This window comes from Lates calcarifer, unplaced genomic scaffold, assembly GCF_001640805.2.
Source record: "Lates calcarifer isolate ASB-BC8 unplaced genomic scaffold, TLL_Latcal_v3 _unitig_394_quiver_1648, whole genome shotgun sequence".
NCBI classification, from domain to species: Eukaryota; Metazoa; Chordata; class Actinopteri; family Centropomidae; genus Lates; species Lates calcarifer.
Genome location: NW_026116620.1, coordinates 1 through 27,553, shown reverse-complemented (window position 1 = coordinate 27,553; position 27,553 = coordinate 1). Strand labels below are relative to the sequence as shown.

Genomic DNA, 27,553 nt, shown 5'->3' with positions numbered 1-27,553 from the left:
ACAAATATAAAAGAGGCACAGAAGAAGAAGGAAAAAGTGCAAAAACAGCATAAAACTCTAGAATAAATATAAATGTGCAGTTTGTATTACAGAAAAAGGTGGTAATCAGTGAGGTAGATAAAAAAGTATGTGCAAAAACAACAAAAAGAAGTGACCAGATATGGAGTGAAGGTTTATGGTTGGGTCAGACTGGTGTTGTACAGTCCTTCTTGCACCGTGGATGCAGCAGTGTTATTGAAGGAGCTGCTAAGGTCACCCACAGTCTCATGCACAGAGGTAGGAGGGATGTCCATGATAGATGTCAGCTTAGCCAACATCCTCCTCCCAGCAAACTCCTCAGTGGAGTCTAGAGAGCAGTCCGGACAAAGCCGGCACGTCTGACCAGCTTATTCAGATCAAGTAGTTTGGTTGTTAATATATATCAAGCTTTACATTTTTCAATCCTACAAGAGAGTTAATGAAAAACCAGTAAGTATAACAGTATCTTGAAATCTATTACTCCCTCACTGCACATTACCTTATCTTAATGATGTTGTCGTTTTTTCCCCTGGCTTGGCTTAGGTTTTCATCAAAGGCTTCCTGCATTGAGCTCAGTGCCTACTGCGATCAGAGGCACATGACCTGTGTCTGAGTCAGGGTTACCTGCCCATTCTGCTGCTGCTAGCCCAAGGGCCAGAGCATGCCCCACTAAAAACTAGAAGTACAAGAATTATGATAAACTCGCACAGAGCCTAGGGGATGTCTGTGATGAAAGCTGGCATTATGGCCCTCTTTAGGGGGTGTAAGAGTCCGGGGTCAGTCTCTAACCTGAATCATGACCTCCACTAGGTTATCATCTATTGCCAGCCAGACCAGAGGTCAAATGCTCAGAGAACTACTCCATGAGTAGACCACTGAGGAATGCCATCGTTTGACTGAAGTCAAGGGAAGATCTGATTAAAAGCCCATTTAATTGAGAGTGAGTGTAGGAAATGGATGGCTTTGTCTTAGCTTTTGGTCAGAAACATTTTGAGCTTGTATTTTATGCTTTTTTGACTTTTCCTGGTGTAACTGTTTCAAAGAATGTCATTCTGATTCTTAAGTATAATTTTGCATTTAGTTTCCAATGCTGAATGCAATGCTATTGGAAGAAACAATAATAAAAATCTCAAATATAAAAATAGAAATTACTGACCTTAACCATACTGTAACAATTCTTTCATGCAAGAATAAAGCTGCCAATATTTTTGTTATTTGTCCACAAATTCCATTAAATAACCAAAACCAATGATGTGTTCATCTGTCTCTCAATATTATTCAGCTAATGCAATACTGTGTTTGTTGGGGACTATTTTCAGCTAACATACACTTATGATGTACTTTTTATGGCATCAGGAATGTGTATGTGGGATTAACTCAAAATGAATCACAGTGTGTGTTCACGGTAATGAAGGCACATATCATCCAGTGCAATGGTGTGGCTCACTGATGTGATATATCAAGCTTGGACATTTGTTCATATTGTTTCCCAAAGTTGCAGGTACCACTTTAGTGTGGGTGGCAGCAAATCATAGTGGCATAGTACTGGCATACAATTAGACATCTTAATGCACCTCTGTGTTTCATTTCTCACTGACCACAGACAATCACTATATGTGTAACAGAAAACAGTGGAAAGTAAAAATTCAGGGTACTTGTATGCATTTCAGGTTAAACTTTGAGTACTGAAATGGATATGTCTTCTCCTGAGTCTAACACCTACGTTTGGTTCACACAGCTCTCTTTAACTATAATATGTTGTAGAAAGGACACTTACCAGCAGAATGACCTTTTGACCCCCAAAAGATGACCTCCTGAAGATTACTTTCAGCCATATGTTACAGTGCCACATATACTTAAGGCTAACATCTGACTTGTCCCATTTTGTCTGACAAGGCAGGAAGACAGAAACTCCAAATAAGCTTGTTTTTGTCATTTTGCAAACTTATCAAATGAAGACATACTGGGGACTTCACAGAGGAAACATGGCAGGAATCATGAGAGACTGGACTAGTTGGATTGGACTAAATTGGACAGCTTGTGTGCATGGTGTTGTAAATTTTAAATAAGTTCTTACTAGGTAATGTTTCAGTAGTACAGCTTTATTGGAAAGTGAAGGCATTGCAACACTCATCTCTGTTTTTCATGGAATGCAAAAAAGTAAAATAAAATTGTTCAAGGGTGTTAACATACACCATTCCAATTCAAAGTAAATGTATGTATAACATTTGTAATGCATGTTATTTAATTTCATAGAACAATGTTAAATTTACTACATGACACACAGTTCATGAACAAATACACACACAAAAAAATAAAACTGTTCAAAGGGTTAGTTGTATCAAAAACAGTACATGTATGATCAAATTTTTACATATATGTTAAAGTACACCATTTCAATTCAAGTAAATGTATTATAACATTTGTGATTCGTGTTACTTAATTTCATGGAACAATGTTAAATTACAAAAAAACATAACACACAGTTCATGAATAAAGACAAAAAAAGTAAATCGTTCAAAGGGTATATGAAGCAAATTAGTTGTACCAATGATGGAACATGCAACATAAAATATACCTTTTTAATTCAAAAGTAAATGTATTATAACATTTGTAATGTGTTATTAAATTTAATGGAACAATGTTAAATTTCTATATAACATATTTAATCAGTTACTGCAGAGTATAACAAAAGGTAATAGTTAAATTCCTTGTCAAATTTTAGATAATTTCAATATCGAAAAAAGAACATTAAAATTTTTTACACTCAGAAAATTGGTCACATTTACAGTTAATCGTGAGGTACAGTGTATATTTTAATATGATACATTTTAAGAGGTTTGATTTTAGGTTATACTTGACAAATGTTTTCCTTTACAAAAAATATGGTGTCAATAATGTAACATACAGAGTGTAAAATACACACAAAGATGCAACAAAGCATCACAATTAAATAAGCATGCAAGCAACTCAATCACTTTACCTGAATAAAACAGTTCCACAATGATAAGCTGAATCTACTGATCAAAACTAATACTAACTGAACAGGGTGCTTCTAAGGTTTAGTTTATGTCAAATGCAAGGGGGCCCTTTTATTGAGAAACCAGTAAAGAATGACACTTTTGACCCTTCAGCACGCCCACTAAGCTGACTTCGAAACATTGGAGTAACTTCGACCTTAAGATCTGGGATTAATGTGTGTGCCAGTATCAAGTTGTTATTCACCTCGCCTGTGACCCTGCAAAGGAGTTCCTCCACCTTCTTCTCTTTCCATATTTTGCCATTTTTCCACATGGAAGCAAACTCTTCCTGCCCAACCATGACGCTCCTTTTGATTTTTTCAAAAGGTACAAGTCGTTCATATCCCTGCTTCTTCCCCAAGAAGAAATGGACAATGGGACTCTTACCATTGTACACTTCCCTCATCTCTGCATGATAAGAGGTCCTCATCTGTGAGATGTACTTCCCCAGAGCTCTAGATTCTGGACGGTCCTGCTGTTGCCACAAGAGCATAACTGCAATGAAGTGCAGTGGCAAATTATCATTTAATGGAATTTGCTCACGCAGAACTTGGCAAAGGAGATGAATTAGTTTCTGGTATGGCTGAAGGTGTTGTGATTCAAGTTTGATACAACTCAACACAACGTTGACATAGATGAGATTGATTCTCTCTGTCACAGTTGGGTTACGAACACAAACAAACTCATACTGTTTGGCAATCTTCTCCATTATTTCAGTTGAGAAATGATTTGAGAGACAATTCAGAATCCCAGAGTAGGTGTCAGCTTTTTGCATCTCCAGGAATTGTCTTACCTGGTGTAGTTTCAGCTTTTCAAACATGGTTTTGTTCTTCCAAAGAGCTGAAGAATCTGTCTTGCAGAAAAGGTTGGCATACTGTTTGAAACATCTGAAAAGCTCATTTTGGGACACTTGTTCACGACTGTCTTTCATTCCGAATCTGCCCAAGTTCACATAAAAATTGTCAAGGAAGTCAAAGTTAATTTTCATTCTGTATTTAAGGTTGTAAAGTAAATCCTCAAATTGTCTGAGAGGGATGTAGTAGCATCTGTGTTTGTTCTGCCATTGATCACACCGCTCTACATTCTGAAGTGTCATGTCTCCAGAGAGAATCTGGCTCAGTATGTCATGGCGCACTTTGTCCTTCGAAAATACAGGGATCTTTGACAGTACTTCAATGACAAGTACACCAACCTGAACTTCTCCCAGGCACCCACATGTATTGAAAGAGCAGTTGTCTGTCTTAATTTTTAATCGTTGAACTGACTCCTTCTTTGCAAGGCTCTGTGTTTCTTTGAATGCATCTATTGCTGACTGAGCCATTTTGAGAAACATGCTCAATCTTTCAGGACTAATAGACTCTTCCTTGTACTTTGCAATAGCATTTTTCAGCTCATGCTTGATCACTTGTGCTGATGTGTCTGCAATATATGAGCTGTCGTTGGAAAGATCTTTTGCTTTCCCTGCCCAAACCTTTGCCTCTGAGAAATCCTTCTTTTTTAAGTAATAGTACCTGGCTAGTAACTGGGAGACAACTGCATCTTTTTCAAATCTTTTTGATGCATTCTTCAGCACCATCTCTTCCAGTCCTGGAGTTTCATTTGCAATGTCTTGAATGAGGGGAGAGAACTGAGATTCCTCCTCCAATGAATGATGTCTCTTGACCAAAATGTGGCGTACGTCTTGCAGGAGTTCGTCTTTGCCTTGTGTGCTCTCATAAAGCTTGCTTGTGGTCAGAAGGCGGTCTGTGATATCAGCTTTGCTCACATTGTGTGTTGCGTTAAGTTCTTGCAAACACTGTCTTGCAATACTTGAATGGATCATTTTCACAGCTTTGAATACTACCTTACCCTGAACTGAGCAGTTGGTAATTAAAGTGGAAAATTTACCAAATCCTTCTTCGACTTTGATGGTTCCACAAAATGGTTTTGGTTGAAGACCAAGATATTCCTCACACAGAGAGACAGAGAGAGAGGCATCCTTGCAGTATACGTTCAACAGAACTAAAACAGCCAGGAGTTGTGCATGTTTATGATTCATGTTGAAGCTCTTCAGAGTGTTGCGGACAACACCTTGAATATACTCTGGCTTAAAGTTCTTTTCATGATCATGAAACCATAGAACGTGTCCGCATTCTTATGTGTTTTCTCTATTTCTACAAGTTTCTCCTCAAACAGTTTCTGCTCTGTCTCGGAGAGCTTATTTCCAATGTGTACAGTGTCTCCAGTTGGTTCAGTTGTCTCAGAGGACTCTGACCTCATACAGTTCAGGAGAAGTACCTGTGCAGACTTAGACTGAATGTCGTTCTTCGCACATTCTTTTTCAATTAGTTGCTGCAAGTCAACTACTTTTTCCATATCATCAAAGTCATCTATCATCAACAAAACAGGCACCCGTGGTAATTTCTCCTCATGGTCATATGTTAAAAGTTTGACCACTTGATCAGCTACTTCAGCAAAGTCTGCATTGCTGTCTCTGAGGACAGCACAACGGAATCTGTCCCGGAGAGCCCACAAAGTATGCATGGCCAAAGTTGTCCCACCACATCCAGGCACATGGATGAGATTAAACAACACGCAGGCTTTTCTTAGAGAACACAAATCTGGTATGACTGTGTTCATGATGTAGTCAAACTGGTCTCGTTTGATGAATGGTGTGGATCCAGGCTGCTCTGAGAAATAGAAATTCCACCATGATACTTTTCCTCCTCTGTAGAAGTTCTCCTCTTTGACAATCCTGTCCTCATCTCCACCTTCACATTGGTTCACACACAAGACCTCTAAGGTATTCAAGCTACGCTCCACTTTTTTCTCAAGAAGAACTCTGCTTCCCCCACCACAGGGTAGGAAACGGTTGGATCTACGGTTTTTTGACAAAAGGCTAAGGATAGTGCCATTCACTTCAGCAAAATTAAGCTCATATATACATCTACCAGAGATGTTGATTCCACACCGAGCTTCAATTAGGTCTTTCCAGGAGGTAAATGCCTTTTCATTGTCACATATACAAAGGATTTGCTCTGTGCCTCTGAGCTCCTGCCAGAATGTACTGAAAGTCTCAACGAGAGGATCAATTTTCTCACTCACTGTTGACCAAAGTACAAAAATGACCAGGAATCTCTTGTTTGGAAGCACATCTTTCCGACACAAGAAGGAAATCACATCTCGAATGGAGGCTCCCTTGTCCATCAACCACTGGTCTATGTCTGAGGGTGCCTCATCCTCAATACCACCATTGCAGAAAACCCAACTGGTGTTTCGGGTTAATTTCAATTTGTGGGCAATGTCCTCAATTCGCTCTGTTATTTTATACTGTGCTGGTAAATGGACACTTACTGCACTCTGCTGTTCGAAGTGAGACTGTAATCCATGTTTAGCTGATTCTGGATCAAAGTCCAAAACTGCTGTTGGGTTGAGTTCTACAAGAAACCCTAGAGAATCAAACTGGCTTGAATGTGCTTTGTTTGTCACTATCACATACTGCTCAAAGTGTGATTTATCTAAAGAGAAAGATCCACCGGTTATCATCTTACTTAATCTAGAGCCTTGGGTGCTGCTTTTTATCACACTGAGGTGTTTCTCTTCAGCTTCTTTTCGAAGTTGTGAGCGTTGTTTCATACTGTCAATAAACTTGCTGTACTCCTCCATAGGTTTGGCAAATGTGACTGGCGCAAGGAGATCCCTGCTGCTACCACCATCTCTAACAAAGAATTGCTTTGACTGTTTTGTTTCATTTTCAACTGTTTCTTTATATTTTACTTTTTTCTTGGCTTTTTTTGTGCCCATGTTTAAAGTGTGATAGATATTTTCTTCACAGATTGTAGAGTCAGGAACTATGTCCACTTCTATCACACATTTGTCAGATGATGTCATGTTCTTATTGAGAACCCCAACAAATCGAGGAGGTTTGATGCAAGTTTGAGCAGTCTGTTTGTGTTTGTACTCAAAACACTGATCAATGGCAGATTTTAATTTATTTGCATAAGCCTCTTTGTCCTTCACAACCACTCCCAACACTTGACCATGAGTGAAGTCTGGCTCATCCCCTATTCCAAAATGTATAGTGCCGTTAGTGCGGCTATTCATACAAGCAGCAGCAAAGCGAATAACCTCATCAGTGAACTTGCTCATTTTTGTTTCATCTGTTGTATTGATAAAAGCTTTATACTCATGGCAGGGTTCAATCAAGTCTGAGGCACCTGATTCTGTAATATCAAGAATGCTGTTTTCCATGTATCTATCTGCATCATGGTACCTACAAAATGGATAGGGCTTGCATGGTCTTCCAGGCTGATTTGTAGAGCTTGTTAGAGAGCTTGCCCCCTCTTTCCTCAGTTTCATGACTTCATCTCTGGCATGAATAATAAGTTTTGCTGGTCCAAAAGTTACATTCATTTTGCTTAAGTCTGTTGTATCTAAAAGCAAAAGAGCATGCCCAGAAATGTCCTGCTTAAAGAGTATTTCAGCAACTATGTTGTCCACACCATCCACTTTGAGAGCCCATTCTCTCACTTGATGCTTACTCCAATCCTTGATGTCAGGTGACAGATCCTCCTCCTGACTCTAAAATAAAAAATGCTATTACTTTTCCTGATTTTAAACTGATATTACTGTATAATTAATTGTACATACAAAGAAATAATTAAGTTATTTTAGTTTGATTCCTTTATCTTTAAACACATTTGGAACTAATTTAATGGTACAGGAACATCTTCCTTAAAATGCTGATTATTTTAACTGTTGTTTACCATCATTTTGCCTTGATCTGTCATCACAGCTTTTATTCCTTCTTCATACATGTAACTTCTTCACTAATGCTGAAAAAATAAATTTAAAAATTCAGTTAATAATAGACAATTTGTCACTGTACTGGTGACAACATGTAATGTCATTGATTTCAGTCCTACCTTCATTGCTCCTGTTCACCAATCCAAATCTTGGCCATTAATGCTGCAAAAGAAAGTATATATATTTTAAAAATCTTGCCATGTGATCATTATTGAGGAAGTATCATCCATGGCTTGTTAGTGGCTCTTCAACAGTTTTTTCCCTCACTATATTTAATTTTGTATTTTGGACCTTGGATTGTTTGCGTTGTTAATATAAGGACAGTGACTATGATGTTTGGATCATCTACTTTTGATAGATAGCTGGTAAGCCTGCTTGCTAACCAGCAGACCTAATTTATATGCACTCATTTCAGCTCAGTCAGCTCAGTGTGAGATGCTGCATTTTGCTGTCATTTATGGCCACGTTTCACTCTTTTCCTCTTGTTTAATATACACCCCTGCACATGGCAGAAGCATAGAGGAGACAGGTTGACATCTCGTTAGTTTAAGCAAAATAGCATTTTAGATTTTTCTACAATCAAAGAAGACAAATGTCATACCCAAATGTATGAAAGTGAAGCCAAACCATTTTTGAACTGAGTGTAGAGTGTGGAAGAAGTGAAAAAAGCCTACCCCAGCTGTCATTGGGTGAGAGGCAGGGTACACCCTGTACAGATCACCAGTCCATCTCAGGGCATTCAACTACCAAAGAATCCTAAAGCTGCCTATACTGGTTCTAACAGCCAACCAATAAGACCAAAAAACTTGTGTTATGGTTGTGTTCCATCTGTCTTATTATGGATAAAACATTATTTATCCAATAGAACACAGGACAAGATAAGAGTTTTCATTCATTGAATCTTTTCAGAGACACAGAGTGACATGGGACATGTAAAGTTAATGAAATCACTGCAACTGCAAGTAATTGTTCTCTATGCCACATTTGAGTAGTGAAAAACCTGTTTGTGCAGCGCACATTTGGTAGTTGTGGCTGTGGTGATTACAGCTATTACTGTATATGGCTATTTAAAACATATGTCAGATAGTTGATAGGCCAGAATTCTGGAGGATTAACAGTCATATTCACTGTAAAAAAAAAAGTCTAGCATAAACTCTGCTCTGTGTGTGTATGTGTATAGCAAGACACAACCCTACTCTGCCTCTGATTGACCCTGATATTCTTCTTGGCTGAATGAGGGTAGGGAAGAAAATATAAGCCATGTGTGCCCGTGTGAAACCACATTCTGCATGCCTACTTGAGCTACATCACAACCTTTAAATATACTGGTGATTCAAAATGAAGACAAGTAGCAATTGTTTCTTTCATTAATGAAAATGCTGCAGAGCCTGTTAAACCTGTCCACAGCCCTGAAAGGCCCAGACCAAACCCAGCATCATGAGCGGAAGTAACCACTCCACCATCTGTCTCCCCTGTCCCCTGTAGATGCCTAATCCCAGTTTTTCGCATACATAGATTCTACTTGACTCACACAGGTGATAAAATCACTCAGTTGCAACTTAGTTTAATCTTACAGTAGAACATCTTATTTCTTCTCATAATGATACATTTTTTGGACACACACCTGTCTGAGTTGTGTGAGTTGCATCAACTGGGTGGAGACTAGCTAGTATCTACCATACAGAATCTACTACAATCTACTACAGAATCCTGACCCAACACAAGTGACAGAGATCCCCTGAACTGACTCCAAGTCAGAGCCTACAGCATACAAAATTGCCAATATACAGTACATGCCTTTTGCAAAGAATGGCTTCTCCACTTTCTGCGACTCAAACAGCCAACATTATGCATTGCATTTTATTGCAAATGGTGTAGCTAAAGCAGTGCACTTTTAGTCCTGTTTACTGATTGTTTTCACATCAACAGTAATTCCCACACCACAGCTTTTTTCCCTATGTTAATCTGCTTTCTCTTAAACCTCTCTAATATTTAATGGTGCAGTAGGATGCACCCCTGACTATGCATATGAGGAAATCATGATTTCACCAGTGCCCTCTAGTGCCAGCTGTGGTTGAAATAAAACCAGGAAGAACACAAGTATGACTTTCTGACTTTGATCATGAAATAGCCATCTGAATAAAGGTTTGTTAACTTTTTTCTCTTTTTTGAACGTTTTTGTTCCCTACCAAAGAGCACCTTCATCATACTTTGTCTGAACTCCTCCAGACTTTTTCCTCTCTGAAAACCAGGAAGAAACTGCAATTTTACATATGCAAAATACAATTTGCCAACATCCAACACTAATACTTTAAATAGAACTAAAATAATTGAACTTTATAACTGATTGATGCATATGTCAGACTTATATTTCTAAAATGCTATGGGTGTGAAAGGTATTCATTCAATGTCAAAGTGGGAACTAGAAGTTAGATTATTCTCTAAAGTGTCTACATCACACAAACCTAAAACCTGCAATACAAGTGTAAGAAGTAGACCGAAAACGAGCTGGATAAACAACATTAAATGATTCGTTTTGTTTGTTTTTTTCCAATTATTTCAACAATGCATTTCACAATGATCTAATTAAAAAAAAAAGAAAACTCAATACAAACATACCGATTTCGGAGAAATTTCTTTTCCATTCCTGCTTTAATATGGAGCTCCTCAAGCAGATGCGACAGACTTCTGGACAGACGCAGGATAAACAGACGCGACCTTGGCTTCGATGGCGTTCCCGGAGGAGAAAAAGAGATCACTGTCGAGAAGGCGGAAGATATCCTCCGATGGGAGGTCACTTCATAGGAAACGAAATCTAAGTCAAACGGGTGTGTGCGTGTGTGTGTGTGTGTAGCGTTAGTTTGGTTCAAAGAAACGATACCAAAAGAGAGTGCTGACTTTTGTAATACCCAGATGCGTAATTTTGTTTCATTTGGGTGTTAAAGGAAAAGACAACATAAAATGTTGTTGGATGCTGGACCACCACAAGCCACCAGGCACGCTGTAGAGTCAGTGTACTTTGGCACAGATTCTACAAGTGTCTGGAACTCTACTGGAGTGAAAATCTCACATAGGTGGTCAGTTGGGTTGAGATCTGGTGACTGCAAAGGCCACAGCATATGATTCACATAATTTTCATATTCGTCAAACCATTCATGCGCATTGTCATCCTGGAAGAGACCACTCCCATCAGCACAGAAATGTTTCATCATATGATAAAGGTGATCACTCAGAATAGCTTTGTGTTGTGTATTATATGTATCATGTGTATTATGTGTGTGTGTGTGTGTGTGTGAGAGAGAGAGAGAGAGAGAGAGAGAGAGAGAGAGTTTGTTAAACTTGAGTTGAGGTAAACTCTGGGTTTCCTTTTTCCAGAAAGAGAGATTACTTTAGTTCTGACTCAGTTGCCATGGTAATTTACTCTGTGAAGCTGACCTGCTGACTCAGAACAATGAACTTCTCTGAGGAAGCTGTCTGCCACAGCATTTCATTTCCTGTATACAGTCGATATCAAAGTGCATATTTGAGCACCTTATTTTGTGGAAGTTTGCATCGTCAAATGCAGAAGAAGATCAAAATCCCTATTGTAGCGAGTGCAAGGACAGAGACTGCAATCCCACATTTAAATATTAGAAATAGTGAATTCGTGCTCAGCTCAGAGTAAAATCTGTACACTGTATTTGTAACACTGACTCTGTGGACATCAAGACAACTGTTTGGTTGTCAATCAGTTCCCCTGCACCTAAGCATTCATCCTAAATTACTGTTGTAACTATAAATATTTTTGTGAAATGTGCCAAGCCTTAGACACATAAGACACTGATCAATGAATAATCATTTCTCATGTTGGTTTTGGATGCACATTCCTATCATAGTTATCATATTAGAGAATATGTGAATATTAGTATATGATTGTATTGCAGCTGAAAAGATATTCAGTTTCAGTTTTTTTTTAACAGCATTTCAGTTACTTTGTTTAAATTTACTACATGTGGAAATATAACATGGGACAACGCATATAAAATATTGTGTAATGTAAAATAATGTCTAAAAACATACACTAATTTCCATTTTTTTCAACTGCAAATCTGCAAATTTGTAACACACGGGACCAAAAATGACTAAAATGGCTGATTTACTCAACATCAATACTGACCCATGCCAACACTCATAAGGGTGCCCACAAGATCACATTGTCCATACCATAAAATAAATTTTGCAGTTAATGTCAGGGTTTGAATGTTTCCTGTTTTATTTTGGTATTTTTGTCTTGTCTTCCTGTTTCCTGTCCCTTGGTTACTCCAGTTCTCTTTACTTCCTTGTCTTGATTACTGTCCCCGCCCTTATGTGTTTCACCTGTGTCTCGTTATCTCCTTGTCTAGGTGTATTTAGTCAGCGTCTCTTCTTCTTGGCAGTTGCCAGATTGTCTTGTCCCTCGTGTCAGCTTTCCAGCGTTGTTTCCTGTTTTTGACTTCTTGTGTTCCTGACCGTTGCCTGTTTACCTGATTTTGGATTTTCGCCTATTCCCTTTGGACACTGTTGCCTTATCGGACTGCCTACTCGTGTACTGGACCTTTGCTTGTAATAAAGAACCTGAACTTTGATTGTGTTTGAGTTCTGCATTTGGAGTCCTGTCCTGCCGTGTGCTTGATAGTACAATCTGGCCACATTATGGACTCCGCAGACTCAGATCACCTCCGGTCTGCCCTCAGAGCCCAGGGGCAGCGGATCCTCCATCAAGAGGAACAACTTAATGCTCTCCGTCAAGAGATGAGGGAGATGACAGAGCACCAGGGGCAGATGCTCTCGGCCTTGGGGTCTCAGCTAAATTTCCTGGTCGACCATGTTCAGCGTGGGCCTCAGTCATCTGATTCTCCTAGTTCTGCTTCGCCCCCAGCTACTCAGGATGCAGAACCCCAGCCATCTTCACCGCCTCCAGGGTTGGGATTGAATCCCCACGTTCATCTCTCCAGCCCGGAGAAATTCTCTGGGGATACGGGAGATTGTCGCTCGTTTCTTGCTCAATGTGAACTTCACTTTGAGTTTCAGGCGGCCTCCTTTTCTACAGACAGAGCCAAGGTTGCCTATATGATCTCCCACATGTCAGGGCGAGCCGAGGCTTGGGCTACTGCTGAGTGGAGTCGTCGCTCAGCAATCTGTGAGTCTCTTCCCTTGTTCATCCGGACTCTTACACAAGTTTTTCAGACTGTTTCTCCGGGCCGTGAGGCTGCCAGGTCCTTAGCTGCATTACGGCAAGGGAGGCGCACAGTTTTAGATTATGCCGTTGAGTTTCGCACTCTAGCGTCTGACAGTGGGTGGAACCAAGCTGCTCTGTGTGATGCCTTTTTTAATGGACTGTCTGAAACACTCAAGGACTATCTCACACCACTGGATTTACCCTCAGAACTCGAGGCTCTCATTGCCTTGGCCTCCAAGATGGACAAACGACTGAGGGAACGGCAGAGATCTCGCCTCTCTTCCCATTCATTTCCTCACTTCCCTCAAGTTCCTAGTCGTCCTCAGATGAACTTTGAGTCCTCCAGGACACCACCTGGGTCGACGGAGGCACCTATTGTTCCCCCGGCAGAGCCCATGCAGGTGGGTCGCACCCGGCTTTCCTTGGAGGAACGTCAGCGTCGTATGGATGAGGGTTGTTGCATCTACTGTGCACAGATGGGTCACTTCCTCACCAATTGTCCCATCCGTCGTGGTGGGGCCTCTAGAAGTCGTGAGAGCCTGGTGAGTAGCACACTCACTTCTACTAAGACAATGCGGCTGTTCCCCACAGCCACTCTACAGGCTGCCTCTGTTTCCCTTTTGCAACCTGTATTAATTGATTCTGGGGCTGACGCTAATTTTATGGACTATGAACTGGCTAAGAGACTGAGGATATCTCCTGTGTCTCTAGATGAACCCCTCGAGGCAAGTGCCCTAGATGGACGCCATCTTTTCCAAGTAACTCACCACACTCCTGAGATCTCGCTCTCCTTCGGCAATGTACACTCGGAGAAGCTCTCCTTCCACCTGGTTAATGCACCCCACCATCCACTTCTTTTAGGACTTCCTTGGCTCAAGACTCACAACCCCCATATTGACTGGTCCTCTGGTCAGATCCTCTCCTGGGGTGATGCCTGTCAACATTACTGTCTTTCTGAGAAACAGGCTTTGCCCGTTCCTGTCACAGTTACTGAGGAAACTGGTAGTCTTCCTGTGGACCTGGCTGGTGTTCCCTCCTGTTATGCGGATCTACAAGAGGTTTTCAGCAAGACCAAGGCGGCTTCATTACCGCCACATCGCCCCTATGACTGCGCCATTGATCTGCTACCTGGTACTATGCCACCTAGAGGACGTCTTTTCTCCCTCTCCACACCTGAAATGAAGGCTATGAAGGAGTACATCGATTCCGCACTGGCAGCCGGAATCATTAAACCTTCCTCTTCACCAGCAGGGGCTGGATTCTTCTTTGTGGAGAAGAAGGATAAGTCTCTTCGGCCTTGCATAGACTATCGGGGGTTGAATGAAATCACTGTTAAGAACAGGTATCCCCTTCCCTTGATTTCCACTGCTTTTGAGTTGCTGCAGGGCTCAAAAGTTTTCACTAAACTGGACTTGCGTAATGCATATCACCTGGTTAGAATCAGGGAAGGGGATGAGTGGAAAACAGCATTTAACACTCCTACAGGACACTATGAATACCTTGTGATGCCTTTTGGTTTAACCAATGCCCCTGCCGTGTTCCAGGCTCTTGTGAACGATGTCCTTCGAGATATGCTAAATGTTTTTGTGTTTGTGTACTTGGATGATATCCTCATCTTCTCTCCTGATGAGGAGACCCATGTCCAACATGTTAGGCAGGTTCTTCAGAGACTCCTAGACAACAACCTTTTTGTGAAAGCTGGAAAATGTGAGTTTCATGTGCCTACTGTGTCATTTTTGGGGTTTGTTATTTCTGAGGGTGTGATGCAGATGGATCCTGAGAAGGTGAAGGCAGTGGTCAACTGGGTCACACCTACCTCACGGAGAGAGGTTCAAAGATTCCTGGGTTTCGCCAATTTCTACAGGAAATTCATTAGGAACTTCAGCTCCCTGGCCGCTCCTTTGCACCAACTGACCTCTTCCAAGAACAAGTTCTCCTGGTCCCTTCAGGCTGAGCAAGCCTTCCAGATGCTTAAGCAAAGGTTTGCCACTGCTCCAGTCCTCACCCAGCCAGACGCCCAACGGCAGTTTGTGGTTGAAGTGGATGCCTCCGATGTGGGTATAGGAGCCATTCTCTCCCAGAGGTCAGTAACAGACAACAAGTTGCATCCCTGTGCCTATCTTTCTAGAAAACTGTCTTCAGCTGAACACAACTACAGTGTGGGTGATAGAGAGCTCTTGGCCATTAAAGCTGCACTGGAGGAATGGAGGCACTGGTTGGAGGGTGCTGAACAACCATTCATCGTCTGGACGGATCATAAGAACTTGGAGTACCTTCGAGCTGCCAAAAGACTCAACTCCCGACAAGCTAGGTGGGCTCTCTTCTTTTCCCGTTTCAACTTCACTGTTTCATATCGTCCGGGCTCCAAGAATGTTAAGCCTGATGCCCTTTCGAGAGCCTTTCCCTGTTCTTTAGAACCCAAGTCGGAGGTGCCAGTTCTGCCCCGTTCCTGTGTGGTGGGAGCCATAACTTGGGACATTGAAAGGAAGGTGCTGGCAGCCAACCAGGGTGGTGCTCCTCCCAGAGGTTTGCCACCCAATCGCCTGTTTGTTCCTCCGGACCTACGCTCCAACGTTCTCCAATGGGGACATGCTTCGCTTCTCACCTGCCACCCTGGGGCTCGTCGCACTCAGTTTTTTATCGCCCAACGCTTTTGGTGGCCAGGTATGAAGGGCGATATTGTGGAGTTTGTTGCAGCATGCCCTGTTTGCTCCAGCAACAAGACTTCACGGCAACCTCCACACGGTCTCCTTCACCCCTTGCCAGTGCCCAAGCGTCCCTGGTCAGACATCTCCATGGATTTTGTCACAGGCCTGCCCCCCTCTGAAGGTAATACCACCATCTTAACCATTGTGGACAGGTTCTCAAAGATGGTTCATTTTGTGCCCATGTCCAAGCTTCCCTCAGCTAAGGAGACAGCCGAGGCCGTTCTATACAATGTTGTCCGTCTCCACGGTTTTCCTAAGGACATTGTGTCGGATCGAGGGCCACAGTTCGTTGCCCGATTCTGGAGGGACTTCTGCAAATTGGTGGGGGCCTCTGCCAGCCTATCCTCTGGGTACCACCCTGAGTCCAACGGCCAGACAGAGAGGTTAAACCAGGAGTTGGAGACAGTCCTCCGTTGTGTGACCTCCCAGAGCCCATCTTCCTGGTGCCGGTTCCTTCCCTGGGTGGAGTACGCCCACAACTCTTTGCCCTGCTCCTCTACTGGTATGTCTCCATTTTTTTGCGTGTATGGTTACCAGCCTCCTGTCTTTCCGTCCCTTGAGCAGGAAGTCTCTGTTCCATCCGCCCACACTTTGGTCCGCCGTTGCCGGGCTGCATGGGTTCGAGCTCGTCGGGCCTTGTTGAAAAGTTCCCTGACCTATAAGAAGGCAGCAGATCAGCGCAGAATTCCTGCTCCCACTTACAGAACTGGGCAAAGGGTCTGGCTCTCCACAAGGGATCTTCCTCTCCGAGTTGAGTGCCGTAAGTTGGCTCCTCGCTTTGTGGGTCCTTTCCCAGTGTCTAAAGTTATTAATCCTCTTGCTGTGAGACTAAAGCTCCCCAGGACCATGAGGGTACACCCAACCTTCCATGTTAGTCGTGTGAAACCTGTTAAGGTGAGTGGGCTGGTCCCTGCCACCAGACCCCCTCCACCCCCCCGGCTCATCGACGGTGGCCCTGTATATTCTGTGAGGAGACTCCTCGCATCCCGTCGCCGTGGACGCCAGCTTCAATACTTGGTGGACTGGGAGGGTTATGGTCCGGAGGAGAGGTCGTGGGTTGCAGCCAAGGACATCCTGGACCCCACTCTTATTAGAGACTTTCTCCGCCAGCACCCTCAGGATCCTGGGCCGTCAGGTGCCGGCCGTAGAGGGGGGGGTACTGTCAGGGTTTGAATGTTTCCTGTTTTATTTTGGTATTTTTGTCTTGTCTTCCTGTTTCCTGTCCCTTGGTTACTCCAGTTCTCTTTACTTCCTTGTCTTGATTACTGTCCCCGCCCTTATGTGTTTCACCTGTGTCTCGTTATCTCCTTGTCTAGGTGTATTTAGTCAGCGTCTCTTCTTCTTGGCAGTTGCCAGATTGTCTTGTCCCTCGTGTCAGCTTTCCAGCGTTGTTTCCTGTTTTTGACTTCTTGTGTTCCTGACCGTTGCCTGTTTACCTGATTTTGGATTTTCGCCTATTCCCTTTGGACACTGTTGCCTTATCGGACTGCCTACTCGTGTACTGGACCTTTGCTTGTAATAAAGAACCTGAACTTTGATTGTGTTTGAGTTCTGCATTTGGAGTCCTGTCCTGCCGTGTGCTTGATAGTTAATTTAGAGCGCTTAATAGTCTGACCCCTTCACTTCTTACACTTAATGGTATCATAGATTGAATTTTAGTAGAAACAATTGCCATTTTTGTCCATCAATCAACACTTAATGACCCATAATCTATCCATACATCAGCTATATCCGTTTGCCAGACACAGTATTTACAGTTCCACCCAGAACATTACATTTTTGTTTCACCAGACAAGAAAATCTTTTTCAGAGTTCCTTAAATGCTGTCTGCAAACTACTACTAAGTCAGATGTCATATGTTTTAAAGAGTATGGTCTAGACCTGCTCTTTATGAAAAGTGCCTTGAGATGACTTTGGCGCTACATACATAAAATTGAATTGAACTGAATATGCAGCTTCCATCTAGCCAGTCTTCCACAAAATTAATGATGGAGTTCTGCTAAGATGGTAATCTCTCTGACAGGTTCTCCCTTCTTTGCAGATGACTTCTGAAGTTCTGTTACAGTGACCACTGGATTCTTGGTCACCTCCCTGACCAAGGCCCCTCTTGCCTGGTTACTCAGCCAACTCTTCAAACAGTGAGAGGTCTACAGAAAGTTCCTTTGACTATAACTTTTAGCCTTCCTTTTTTGCACAAAAGAATCCATTCATTTATTTATTAAAATCCTTTGAAAATAAATGTGTGTGTTGCCTCCAAAACTATGATGGTCGCTCTTATTGTTTTGTGTAATTTGGCCTAATGGAAGTGTGTAAATGTTAAATTGAAGATGAACTAGTACATAAAGGTATGGTTTTAATAAATTATCATCACTAAAGATGAAAACAGAATTAATTAGAACTATTTCTATATGAGCTGTTTTAGTTTCCAGAGTGTATGGATATACAATGTCCACTTAAGGAGGAGGCTAAATCTTTCTTTTCTTTTCTAGGTTATTCTTGTGTAAAACAACTTCAGATCCATTTTCTTGTAGAAATGCAATCAGTTATAGCCATGTATAATCATCTTTTAAGTTTATTAGATGGACACAAATTAATAAAATATCTTAGAAAACATGTAAATTAAGAGAATGAAAGGAAGAAGAGACAAGTAAAAGGAACCAGACAGTAATTTATTCAAAATAGTTGAAAAAAAAAAGTGTAAAATGGAGCATTATGAGAACCAGGGGTGCTGTTGCATTTGCTCCAGAGTGGCGCGCTCCTTGGGGTTTAAAGCCAAACACATGTTTAACAAATCCTGGCAGTCTGACAAGAAAGAGGACAGAGAACAATGTAAGGATTAAGATGGAAGCTGCAGTGATCTGCTGGAACACGGAGGGAATGCTCTGCACTATATTTGTTCCAAAATTCAAGTGCTGTGTTGATGCCATCATTGACTTACCTTGGGACAGCCCAGTGTTGAATGTAATATTTTTGTGGAGGAATTCAGAGGTGATAAATTGATTGTATCCATCCAGCAATTCATAGAGCAGCGCGCCAAGCTGCCAGACTGTGGTGGGGGCAGCTTCATACGCCCCACGTGTGAAGTACTCTGGAGGCGCATACGCAGAGGTTCCTACAATATGGAGATGGAGACAGAAAGAAACAAAGGATGAGGAGCAGGCTAAGTTTAAAATTAAAGTCATCACTCCAGACATCAGCAGATGAATAAAAGGTTGTATAGGGGCTGGACATTGTACCAGAAAAGCCTCGATATGGTTCATTTTTTACAGTGCAGCCACATCCAAAGTCTATGATCCGCACTCGAGGGACATCGGAGCCGGTTTCGATGAGGATGTTTTCTGATTTTATGTCACGATGGAAGACACCTTTAGAGTGCATTACAATGGCTGCATCCACCAGCTGCTTCATGATGTTCTGAAACAGAGATAGTTAATAGTGGTGAAGTAGGGCACCCTGATGTGGCACTGATACTTGTCAGTATGGCAGCTTTCCAACAAAAATGTTCCTCAAAGTTAAGTTCAGGTCATTTGGCATATCTAAATCATTTCCCATCCAATAACAAAACCACTAGTCACACCTTAGAAACTTGAATAACCAACTCTCCCCAGGAAAATGTGTCCACATACCTTAACAGTGTTTTCATCCATGGGACCATTATTGTTAAGCATGTAGGTCAAAAGGTCCACGGAGGGAGCTGGCCTCTCCATGACCAGGAGAGTCTCCTGGTTCAGATCATACCAGTCAACTAAGGTCACAGCTGAGGATTTGCCCACCGACCTCGGTCCACCTGCTGCTCGCAGCATCAGGAGCACCTCCATGGGGATGTTGTATATCTTCCCATGTAAGACCTAAAGGAAAACATACATAACACAATTACTGCTTTCACAGATGCAGCTGTGCATATGTGGTTTCACCATCAGCAACAAAGAAAGAGAAACAAGTTCAACAACGATGAGACATGAGATCAAATCACTCACCACTGGTTGACATGTCACATATCTTTTAGCAATGTGTTTGATTGCCACCTACAAAACAGAATCACAGGTACTTGAGTCTATGCGAACGGTGGCCGTGTATGTATGTGTGATGTGTGAATGTGTATGTCTTACTTACTGGTAAATTATCTGTTTTTCTGATACCAGCATAAACCGATCCAAAGCCGCCCTCTCCAAGTTTTTCAAGCTGGAGGTACTTGGCCTCAAACTCAGCTACACACACAAACACAAATACAAATTCATGTTTTACTGTAGTTGTGAGGGACATCTATCGATTACCTCACTACCTCTAATCATAACCCCTGTTTAACCCAAGACTGGGTGTAATGATTTTCCTAGGACTGATATACTACTCAAGATCCACTCACTAGTATTTTCATAAGCTTTCAACCACATGTCAAGGTATCCCTCAATACTTTGTTCAGATGTTATCAACCATCAGCTAGCTGAATGAAAACTGAGCCTCCCCTAGTTAACATCATGAGACACTTGAAGAGAGCTAATAAGTGGACCCTTGAGTTCTGTGGGATTTTTGTTGTTTTGTTTTTCACTCAGCTAAAGTCAGTTGAAGATTAGCTGAGCCTACAGGGGAAAACAGGGGAAAACATCTAGCCTGGCTCTGTTTAAAGATACTAAGCTTCACCTACCACCACTTCTAAGCTCACTGTGTAACATATGTATATGTTGTTTAGTTAACCTGTACAAAAACTTGAGTGCAAAAAAATAAATAATGTGTGACTGTTTGTTGGCTGGGTGGTAACCAGGAGTGGTATATAAGTTCACAGACAAACATCAGCACAGTCATGTCTGTCACTCTCTCAGCTTACCTCTGCTGGTTTTGAAGTAAATGGTGGTACTCCTTTTTTCCTGTTTGGAGGTTGAAGGGCCGCTGGAGCTTTGAGAGAGGTCACAGCCGCCCTCAGTCACTGTCGTCCCTGTGCTCTCAGGTGCTGGCAGCTGCTCAGCAACGTCCTCCTTCTTGTTCTCAGTCTCTTTAACATGCTCCACTGACACCTTGGTGGGCTCACCAGTGTTGGTGTCAGTGATGTTGTCTCCACTCCTCTGCTTGTTACTGGGTGTCTCGGTTGCAGGGATGGCCTTGCTCTTGCTGTCCTTCATCGTTCCATCCTCTACTGGAACCTCAGCGGGTTTGCTGATGGCAGCGTTGTTGCTGTGACCCTTTTGTTTTTTGAGGAAAATCTTTTGCTACATACAAAACAGAATCATAGGTACTTGAGTCAATGCGGGGAACGGTGGCTGTGTATGTATGTGTGATGTGTGAATGTGTATGTCTTACTTACTGGTAAATTATCTGTTTTTCTGATACCAGCATAAACCGATCCAAAGCCGCCCTCTCCAAGATTTTCAGGGTGGAGGTACTTGGCTTCAAAATCGGCTACACACACAAACACAAATACAGATACATCTTTTACTCTAGTTGTGAGAGACATCTATCAATTACATCACTACATCTAATCATAAACTGGGTGTCATGATTTTTCCAGCACTGATACACTACTCAAGATGCACTCACTAGTATTTTCATAAGCTTTCAACCACATGTCAAGGTATCCCTCAATAAATTGTTCAGATGTTATCAACCGTCAGCTAGCTGCATGAAAACTGAGTCTCCCCTAGTTAACATCATGAGACACTTTTGAAAACCATGAAAGCCATTAAGTGGACCCTTGAGTTCTGTGGGATTTCTATTGTTGATACTCTTTTTGTTGGTTTGTTGTTTTGTTTTTCACTGTACAAAAAACTTGAGTGCAAAAAATGACATAATGTGTGACTGTTTCTTGGCTGATTCATAGACAAACAGCAGCAGAGTCATGTCTGTCACACTCTCAGCTTACCTCTGCTGGTTCTGAAGTAAATGGTGGTACTCCTATTTTCCTGTTTGGAGGTTGAAGGGCCGCTGGAGCTTTGAGAGAGGTCACGGCCGCCCTCAGTCACTGTCGTCCCTGGGCTCTCAGGTGCTGGCAGCTGCTCAGCACCGTCCTCCTTCTTATTCCCAGTCTCCTTAACATTCTCCACTGATGCCTTGGTGGGCTCACCAGTGTCGGTGCTGGTGTCAGCGATGTTGTCTCCACTCCTCTGCTTGTTACTGGGTGTCTCTGTTGCAGGGATGGCCTCAGTGGGTTTGCTGATAGCAGCGTTGTTGCTGTGACCCTTCTGTTTCTTGACAAAGATCTCTTCTTCATTTCCAGCCTTTCTCTTGGTCCCTTTGCCTATCACAGCTTCCACTGCCACCTCAGCAGGTTTGCCAATGGCAGCGTTGTTGCTGTCACCCTTTTGTTTTTTGAAGAAAATCTTTTGCTACATACAAAACAGAATCACAGGTACTTGAGTCAATGCTGGGAACAATGGCTGTGTATGTATGTGTGATGTGTGAATGTGTATGTCTTACTTACTGGTAAATTATCTGTTTTTCTGATACCAGCATAAACCGATCCAAAGCCGCCCTCTCCAAGTTTTTCAAGGTGGAGGTACTTGGCTTCAAACTCGGCTACACACACAAACACAAATACAGATACATCTTTTACTGTAGTTGTGAGGGACATCTATTGATTACATCACTACATCTAATCATCAAACATCAGCACAGTCATGTCTGTCACACTCTCAGCTTACCTCTGCTGGTTTTGAAGTAAATGGTGGTACTCCTGTTTTCCTGTGTGGAGGTTGAAGGGCTGCTGGAGCTTTGAGAGAGGTCACGGCCGCCCTCAGTCACTGTCGTCCCTGGGCGCTCAGGTGCTGGCAGCTGCTCAGCACCGTCCTCCTTCTTGTTCCCAGTCTCCTTAACATTCTCCACTGATGCCTTGGTGGGCTCACCAGTCTTGGTGCAGGTGTCAGCGACGTTGTCTCCACTCCTCTGCTTGTTACTGGGTGTCTCTGTTGCAGGGATGGCCTCAGCGGGTTTGCTGATGGCAGCGTTGTTGCTGTGACCCTTCAGTTTTTTGACGAAGATCTCTTCTTCATTTCCAGCCTTTCTCTTGGTCCCTTTGGCTGTCACAGCTTCCACTGCCACCCCAGTGGGTTTGCTTACACCCTTCTGCTTTTTTCTGGGTGACTCATCTCTTATGCTGGCCTTCCTTTTGTCAGTGGTCACCTTACAGCTCTCCCCCAAGCTGTTGTTGGGTTCCAAGGTGCCACCACTGCTCACTACAAACAATAAAAACTCAGTGAACATCAACTTACTGCTAGTCACTGTGCTTCAAGAATTTTACAGTAATAAGGTAAGTTGCTACACAATAATCAAGAAAAATTTACTCTATAAAATAATATGATTTGTATTGAAAGAGGTTGATAGACTTGTAATGCACAAACATAATATTTTTAAGAATAAACTAAATCCTGAAACTGTTCCTGATACTGACCTGACTCTTTTTGAGAGGATGAAGGATGAAGAGTCTTCAACTTCTTCGTGGCCATGTTGCTTTGTAAGTGCGCTCAATACAAATATTTGAGAAAATATGTCGAAATACGTCAAATACGTCGTGAATATCCAGAACTTGTGTATAACTGTGCTGATAATGTGAGTGTTAAGTGAGTGTATATCTCTCTGTGTGCTCTGAGATTCTTAAGAATAGTGTTGGTTGATTCCAATGACCAATTCTGTTCCATTCTGTGACATAGATAGAATACAGGCTGATAGAACCATAATGAGAACAATTATGCTGAAAATCATTTGGTATAAGCAAAAATAACAAAGCAATATGGAGTAAGAGCAAAAAGTGAAAAGATGATCAGAATGTGTCAGGTTCCACTAAAAACCTGGGTGAAAAGTGAAAACCAGAGCAATCTCACAACATATCTGCAGATTATGGCAAACATGTTGGCAAACAGTTGCCAGTTTACACATCCTACAAATAAGAAGGCATGTTTCTGTTAACCTGCCAAATGTAAATAAAATATTAACTCCTCTTCCTGTGCTGTGTGGCGCTGTGTGCAGTGGGTTTATCTGAACTTTTTCACTTACAGCAGCCTCCTTCTGCAAATGAAAACAGGGTTGAGGGGCAAGACACGCAACCTGAGTTTCTCTGGACATTTAGAAAAAAATGAATCATCAACTTTCACTGTCAATAGCTGAGGTTGAAGTGTCTCTAATGATGACCTCTGGTCTGGGCCAGAATTGCAACAATCCTTTCTCTGTTCTTCTTCAACGTTTCGTAGACTTAAAGACACTCAAAAGAACAAAATCTGTTGCAAAATAGTTTATTGAGATTTCACTCAGGTATTAACACTCAGTAAATAAGCCTCCTGGGATGAGTCCGCACGGACTAAAGAAAAGCCCTCGGGAACCTGGTTTTATAGTAAACACAGCCCCCACCTTTTCCAAAAACATCAAAACAGAACTACATTGATGTTTATGTGTGGCAAATCTCAGCACTCCTAGGCACACCTGGTCCCATGTTGAGCAGGGCTATATGCTTATCACACTCCTTTCCGGTGCATCCTCAGGATTCCCAGGCCTTCTTATCATCTGATATTAAGCGCCTCTTCCTACTCACCAGTATTTTTATGATAATTTTTAATAATTTAAAAAAGGAAAAGGGCCAGCTATGGTTGTATAATAGGGTCACTTTTAGGTCAGGTCGGTGGAGGGAAGGTAACTTTAGGTCAAGCCCATAGAGAAAATGTAAAAGCCAGGATTACAGTAATTCTAAATATTTCCAGCATTGTAACTTCTGATATGTTAATGAAAACAAAGTGAAAATAAGTATAAAATTTCACACATGCTCTGTTAGTGTTTGTTTCCCAATGTATATCTTTCTTCACTGTAACAACCTATATATTTGATGGAGATGGTATAATACACAATATAAGATGATTTTTAAGACACTACAGCCTCTGCAGACAGAAACAGAGTCATGTGTTTGGGATGTGTAGGGTCATCAGTGAGAAAGAATTTTTATTTGAATACACCCATGCCTACCTAGCTGGATGACACCTGTGACCAAGGACATGTCAAGTTTATTATGATCAGCAAAATCTAATAAATAATATCTTATTTATTTTCATTTCTTTCAAATAATACAATGTTTTTAAGAACAAATGAGGAAAACCCCCATTTAAAAAAATATCTGTGTATATGTGGACTGGGCCTGAATGTACTGCTGAACTGAACAGTCAGAATAAACTCTGAACAAAGGGCTGTGTGACAGGTGACACTCTCACTGTTGTATATACTGAAGTGCCTTTGTGATGTGACCTCACAGTCAGTGACCATCGGTGACTGCATAATTTTCAGTCTGTTGGATAAAGTGTTTTGTGATTTCCAAAGGGTAGCAGGGATCTGCAACTCTTACTGGCAGCCCAGTACATAATACATGGACAGTACCAGGTGGCATGCACATGGTTTAAAAAAGCATGTTTTATTCCTTAATTCCTTAAGTATGTATAACTATAATTTCCACTGTGTAGTTCAAGGTTAAGTGATTGAGATGTAATCACAAGAAACACAAACAATTTCACTTTTAGTCACATATACAACTTTATTACTGACACCAATGTTACAGAGTTCGAATGTAAGGTCATGGCTTGTTTTGCACACCAGAGTTTTGGTCTGTATGTCCAGAAACCTTTTTCAGTGGGACAAGCACAGTGGTGCTAGACATGACACTCACACATAATTACATTACACCATCACTACAAGCAATACATTTAAAAAACAAAAGGGCATTGATGCTGGCACCACTGAGTACAATGCAAGTCAGAGGACAGCCATCACAAAAACAGAGACCCTCCCCAGCCCTATCTATCTGACACAAGACTAACTCAACTCAACCCTGGTCTTCGTGCCACTACTTGTGGGGGGTACTTATGCACTGAAAACCGCTGGGACAGATAAGCAGCTGGAAAACCAGCAACCCTCTGCAGCCAGGGATGTGCTCCCGAGACAACTGCTCTACCCACGTTTGCAGCCACACTAAACATTTCAATGAGAAATCCCCTATTGGGAGAAAGCCATCTAAACCTAACAGGGGAATAATGGGTCAGTGACAGACATGGCTAACCCCAACCACACTTTTGTAACCCGGTGGCTCAACACTAAAGACAGTTATAGCGTTTTGATTAAAATTTAAAATTCGGGGGGAAAAAAAACAAATCATGCAGTTTTGCCATAGCATGTCTTAAATCATCTTTGAAAACTTCTTTTGTACTCTGTTCCAAAATCCCAGTCCCTCTCTTCTTTTTTTGGTATGATTTAGTAATTGGGTAATGCTGGGATCATTCTTAAACCTTTCTAATGAATTCAAAAGTACCTTCTCTTCTAAACCTGGAGTTTCATTTTCAATATCTTGAATTAGAGTGTTTTTTCTTTGTTTTGTCTCTCTTCCCTTTGCTAGTTGCTTTGCCTCCTGCACAACACAGGAGAATATACAGCATAGTCGCATTGGAATGCTTTGCTCCACCAAATGTCTCCCCACTATAATGTGGTGTACATCTTCCAAGAGTTTTAATTTGCCGTCTGTGGTTTCATAAAACTCATCTGTTGTCAGTAGTAGGTTGGTAATCTCAGCTTTTGTCATTTTGTGAGTTGTTTTAAGTTCCCGCAAACAAAACTCTGCAAATTTCGGATGGATAATTTTCACAGCCTTGTATTCTAACTCACCCTTAACTGTGGTGTAGCTAATTAAATTTGAAAACTTCCCAAATGCTTCTTGGACTCTGTCAGTGCCACAAATGGGTTTGGATAAACCAAGATACTTCTGGCACAGAGAGACAGAGAGAGAAGAGTCCTCACAGTACACATTTAAAATAGTTAATATAGCCAGAAGTTTGGCATGCTTCTCATCAATACTGAAGGTCTTCAGAGTGTTATGGATAAAGTGTGACTTTAAGTTTGTTTTCATGGCCATCTGCTCCTCATCAGATAGGTCATTTCCAAGGAAAACAGTGTCTTTAGTTACTTCAGGAAGCAGAGGGGACTCTGACCTCATGCAATTCAGGAGAATTACCTGTGTAGACTTAATGTTTTTCTTTATGCATTCTTCTTCAATTAGCTGCTGCAACTTAGCTACTTTTTTCATGTCATCAAAGTCATCTATCATTAGCATAACAGGGACGTGTGGTAATTTCTCCTCATGGCCATATGTTAAAAGTTTGACCAGTTGATCAGTTACTACAGACAAGTCAGCGTCATTGTCTTTAAGGACAGCACAACGGTATCTGTCCCGGAGAGTCCATAAAGTATGCATGGCCAAAGTTGTCCCACCACATCCAGGTGCATGGATGAGATTAAACAACACACAGGCTTTTGTCTGAGAGCGCAAAACTTTGACTTTATTCTCAATTAAAGTCAATTTTCTTTCGTTTGATAAAGGAGGATCCAGGCTGCTCTGAGTAATAAAAAGTCTGCCATGATGCTTTCCCTTCTCTGTATAAATCCTTATCTATGACAATGTTATCCTCATTTCCACCTTCACATTGGTTCACACAAAGGATATCTAAGGTATTCAGGCTATGCTCCCACTTCTGGCATTAGAAGCACTCTGCTTCCCCCACCACTGGTTAAAGAAACGATTGGATCTATGATTTTTTGATGAAAGGCTAAGGATAGTGCCATTGACTTCAGCAAAACTGAGCTTATATATACATCTACCAGAGATGTCGATTCCGCACCGAGCCTCAATTAGATCTTTCCAGGAGGTAAATGCATTTTCACTGTCACATATACAAAGGATTTGATCTGTGCCACCAAGCTCCTTCTGGAATTTATAGAAAGTTTCAACAAGAGGGTCGAGTTCTTCACTCACGGTTGACCAAAGTAAGAAAATGACAAGAAATCTCTTGTTTGGAAGTACATCTTTCCGACACCAGAAA

General features: G+C 41.8%; 3 protein-coding genes across 3 annotated transcripts; all 3 read right to left on the bottom strand.

Annotated features, from left to right (window-relative positions):
• Nucleotides 1-2,967: 2,967 nt before the first annotated feature.
• Nucleotides 2,968-5,180, bottom strand: LOC127140253 (sterile alpha motif domain-containing protein 9-like). The gene has a single exon (XM_051068285.1). It carries the CDS (start codon nt 5,074-5,076, stop codon nt 3,091-3,093), a length of 1,986 nt encoding a protein of 661 aa, XP_050924242.1. The 5' UTR covers nt 5,077-5,180; the 3' UTR covers nt 2,968-3,090.
• Nucleotides 5,073-10,606, bottom strand: LOC108895240 (sterile alpha motif domain-containing protein 9-like). The gene is made up of 4 exons (XM_018693923.2): nt 10,443-10,606; nt 7,943-7,985; nt 7,784-7,852; nt 5,073-7,598 (listed from the first exon to the last, which is right to left on the bottom strand). The coding sequence occupies exons 3-4, from the start codon at nt 7,832-7,834 to the stop codon at nt 5,088-5,090; spliced, it is 2,562 nt and encodes an 853-aa protein (XP_018549439.2). The 5' UTR covers nt 7,835-7,852; nt 7,943-7,985; nt 10,443-10,606; the 3' UTR covers nt 5,073-5,087.
• Nucleotides 10,607-18,385: 7,779 nt separating this feature from the next.
• LOC108895239 (serine/threonine-protein kinase pim-2) lies at nt 18,386-21,285 on the bottom strand. Its single transcript, XM_018693922.2, has 9 exons — nt 21,258-21,285; nt 21,025-21,119; nt 20,551-20,929; nt 19,842-19,936; nt 19,706-19,753; nt 19,355-19,576; nt 18,965-19,142; nt 18,667-18,840; nt 18,386-18,530 (listed from the first exon to the last, which is right to left on the bottom strand). The coding sequence occupies exons 1-9, from the start codon at nt 21,283-21,285 to the stop codon at nt 18,439-18,441; spliced, it is 1,311 nt and encodes a 436-aa protein (XP_018549438.2). The 3' UTR covers nt 18,386-18,438.
• Nucleotides 21,286-27,553: the final 6,268 nt, after the last annotated feature.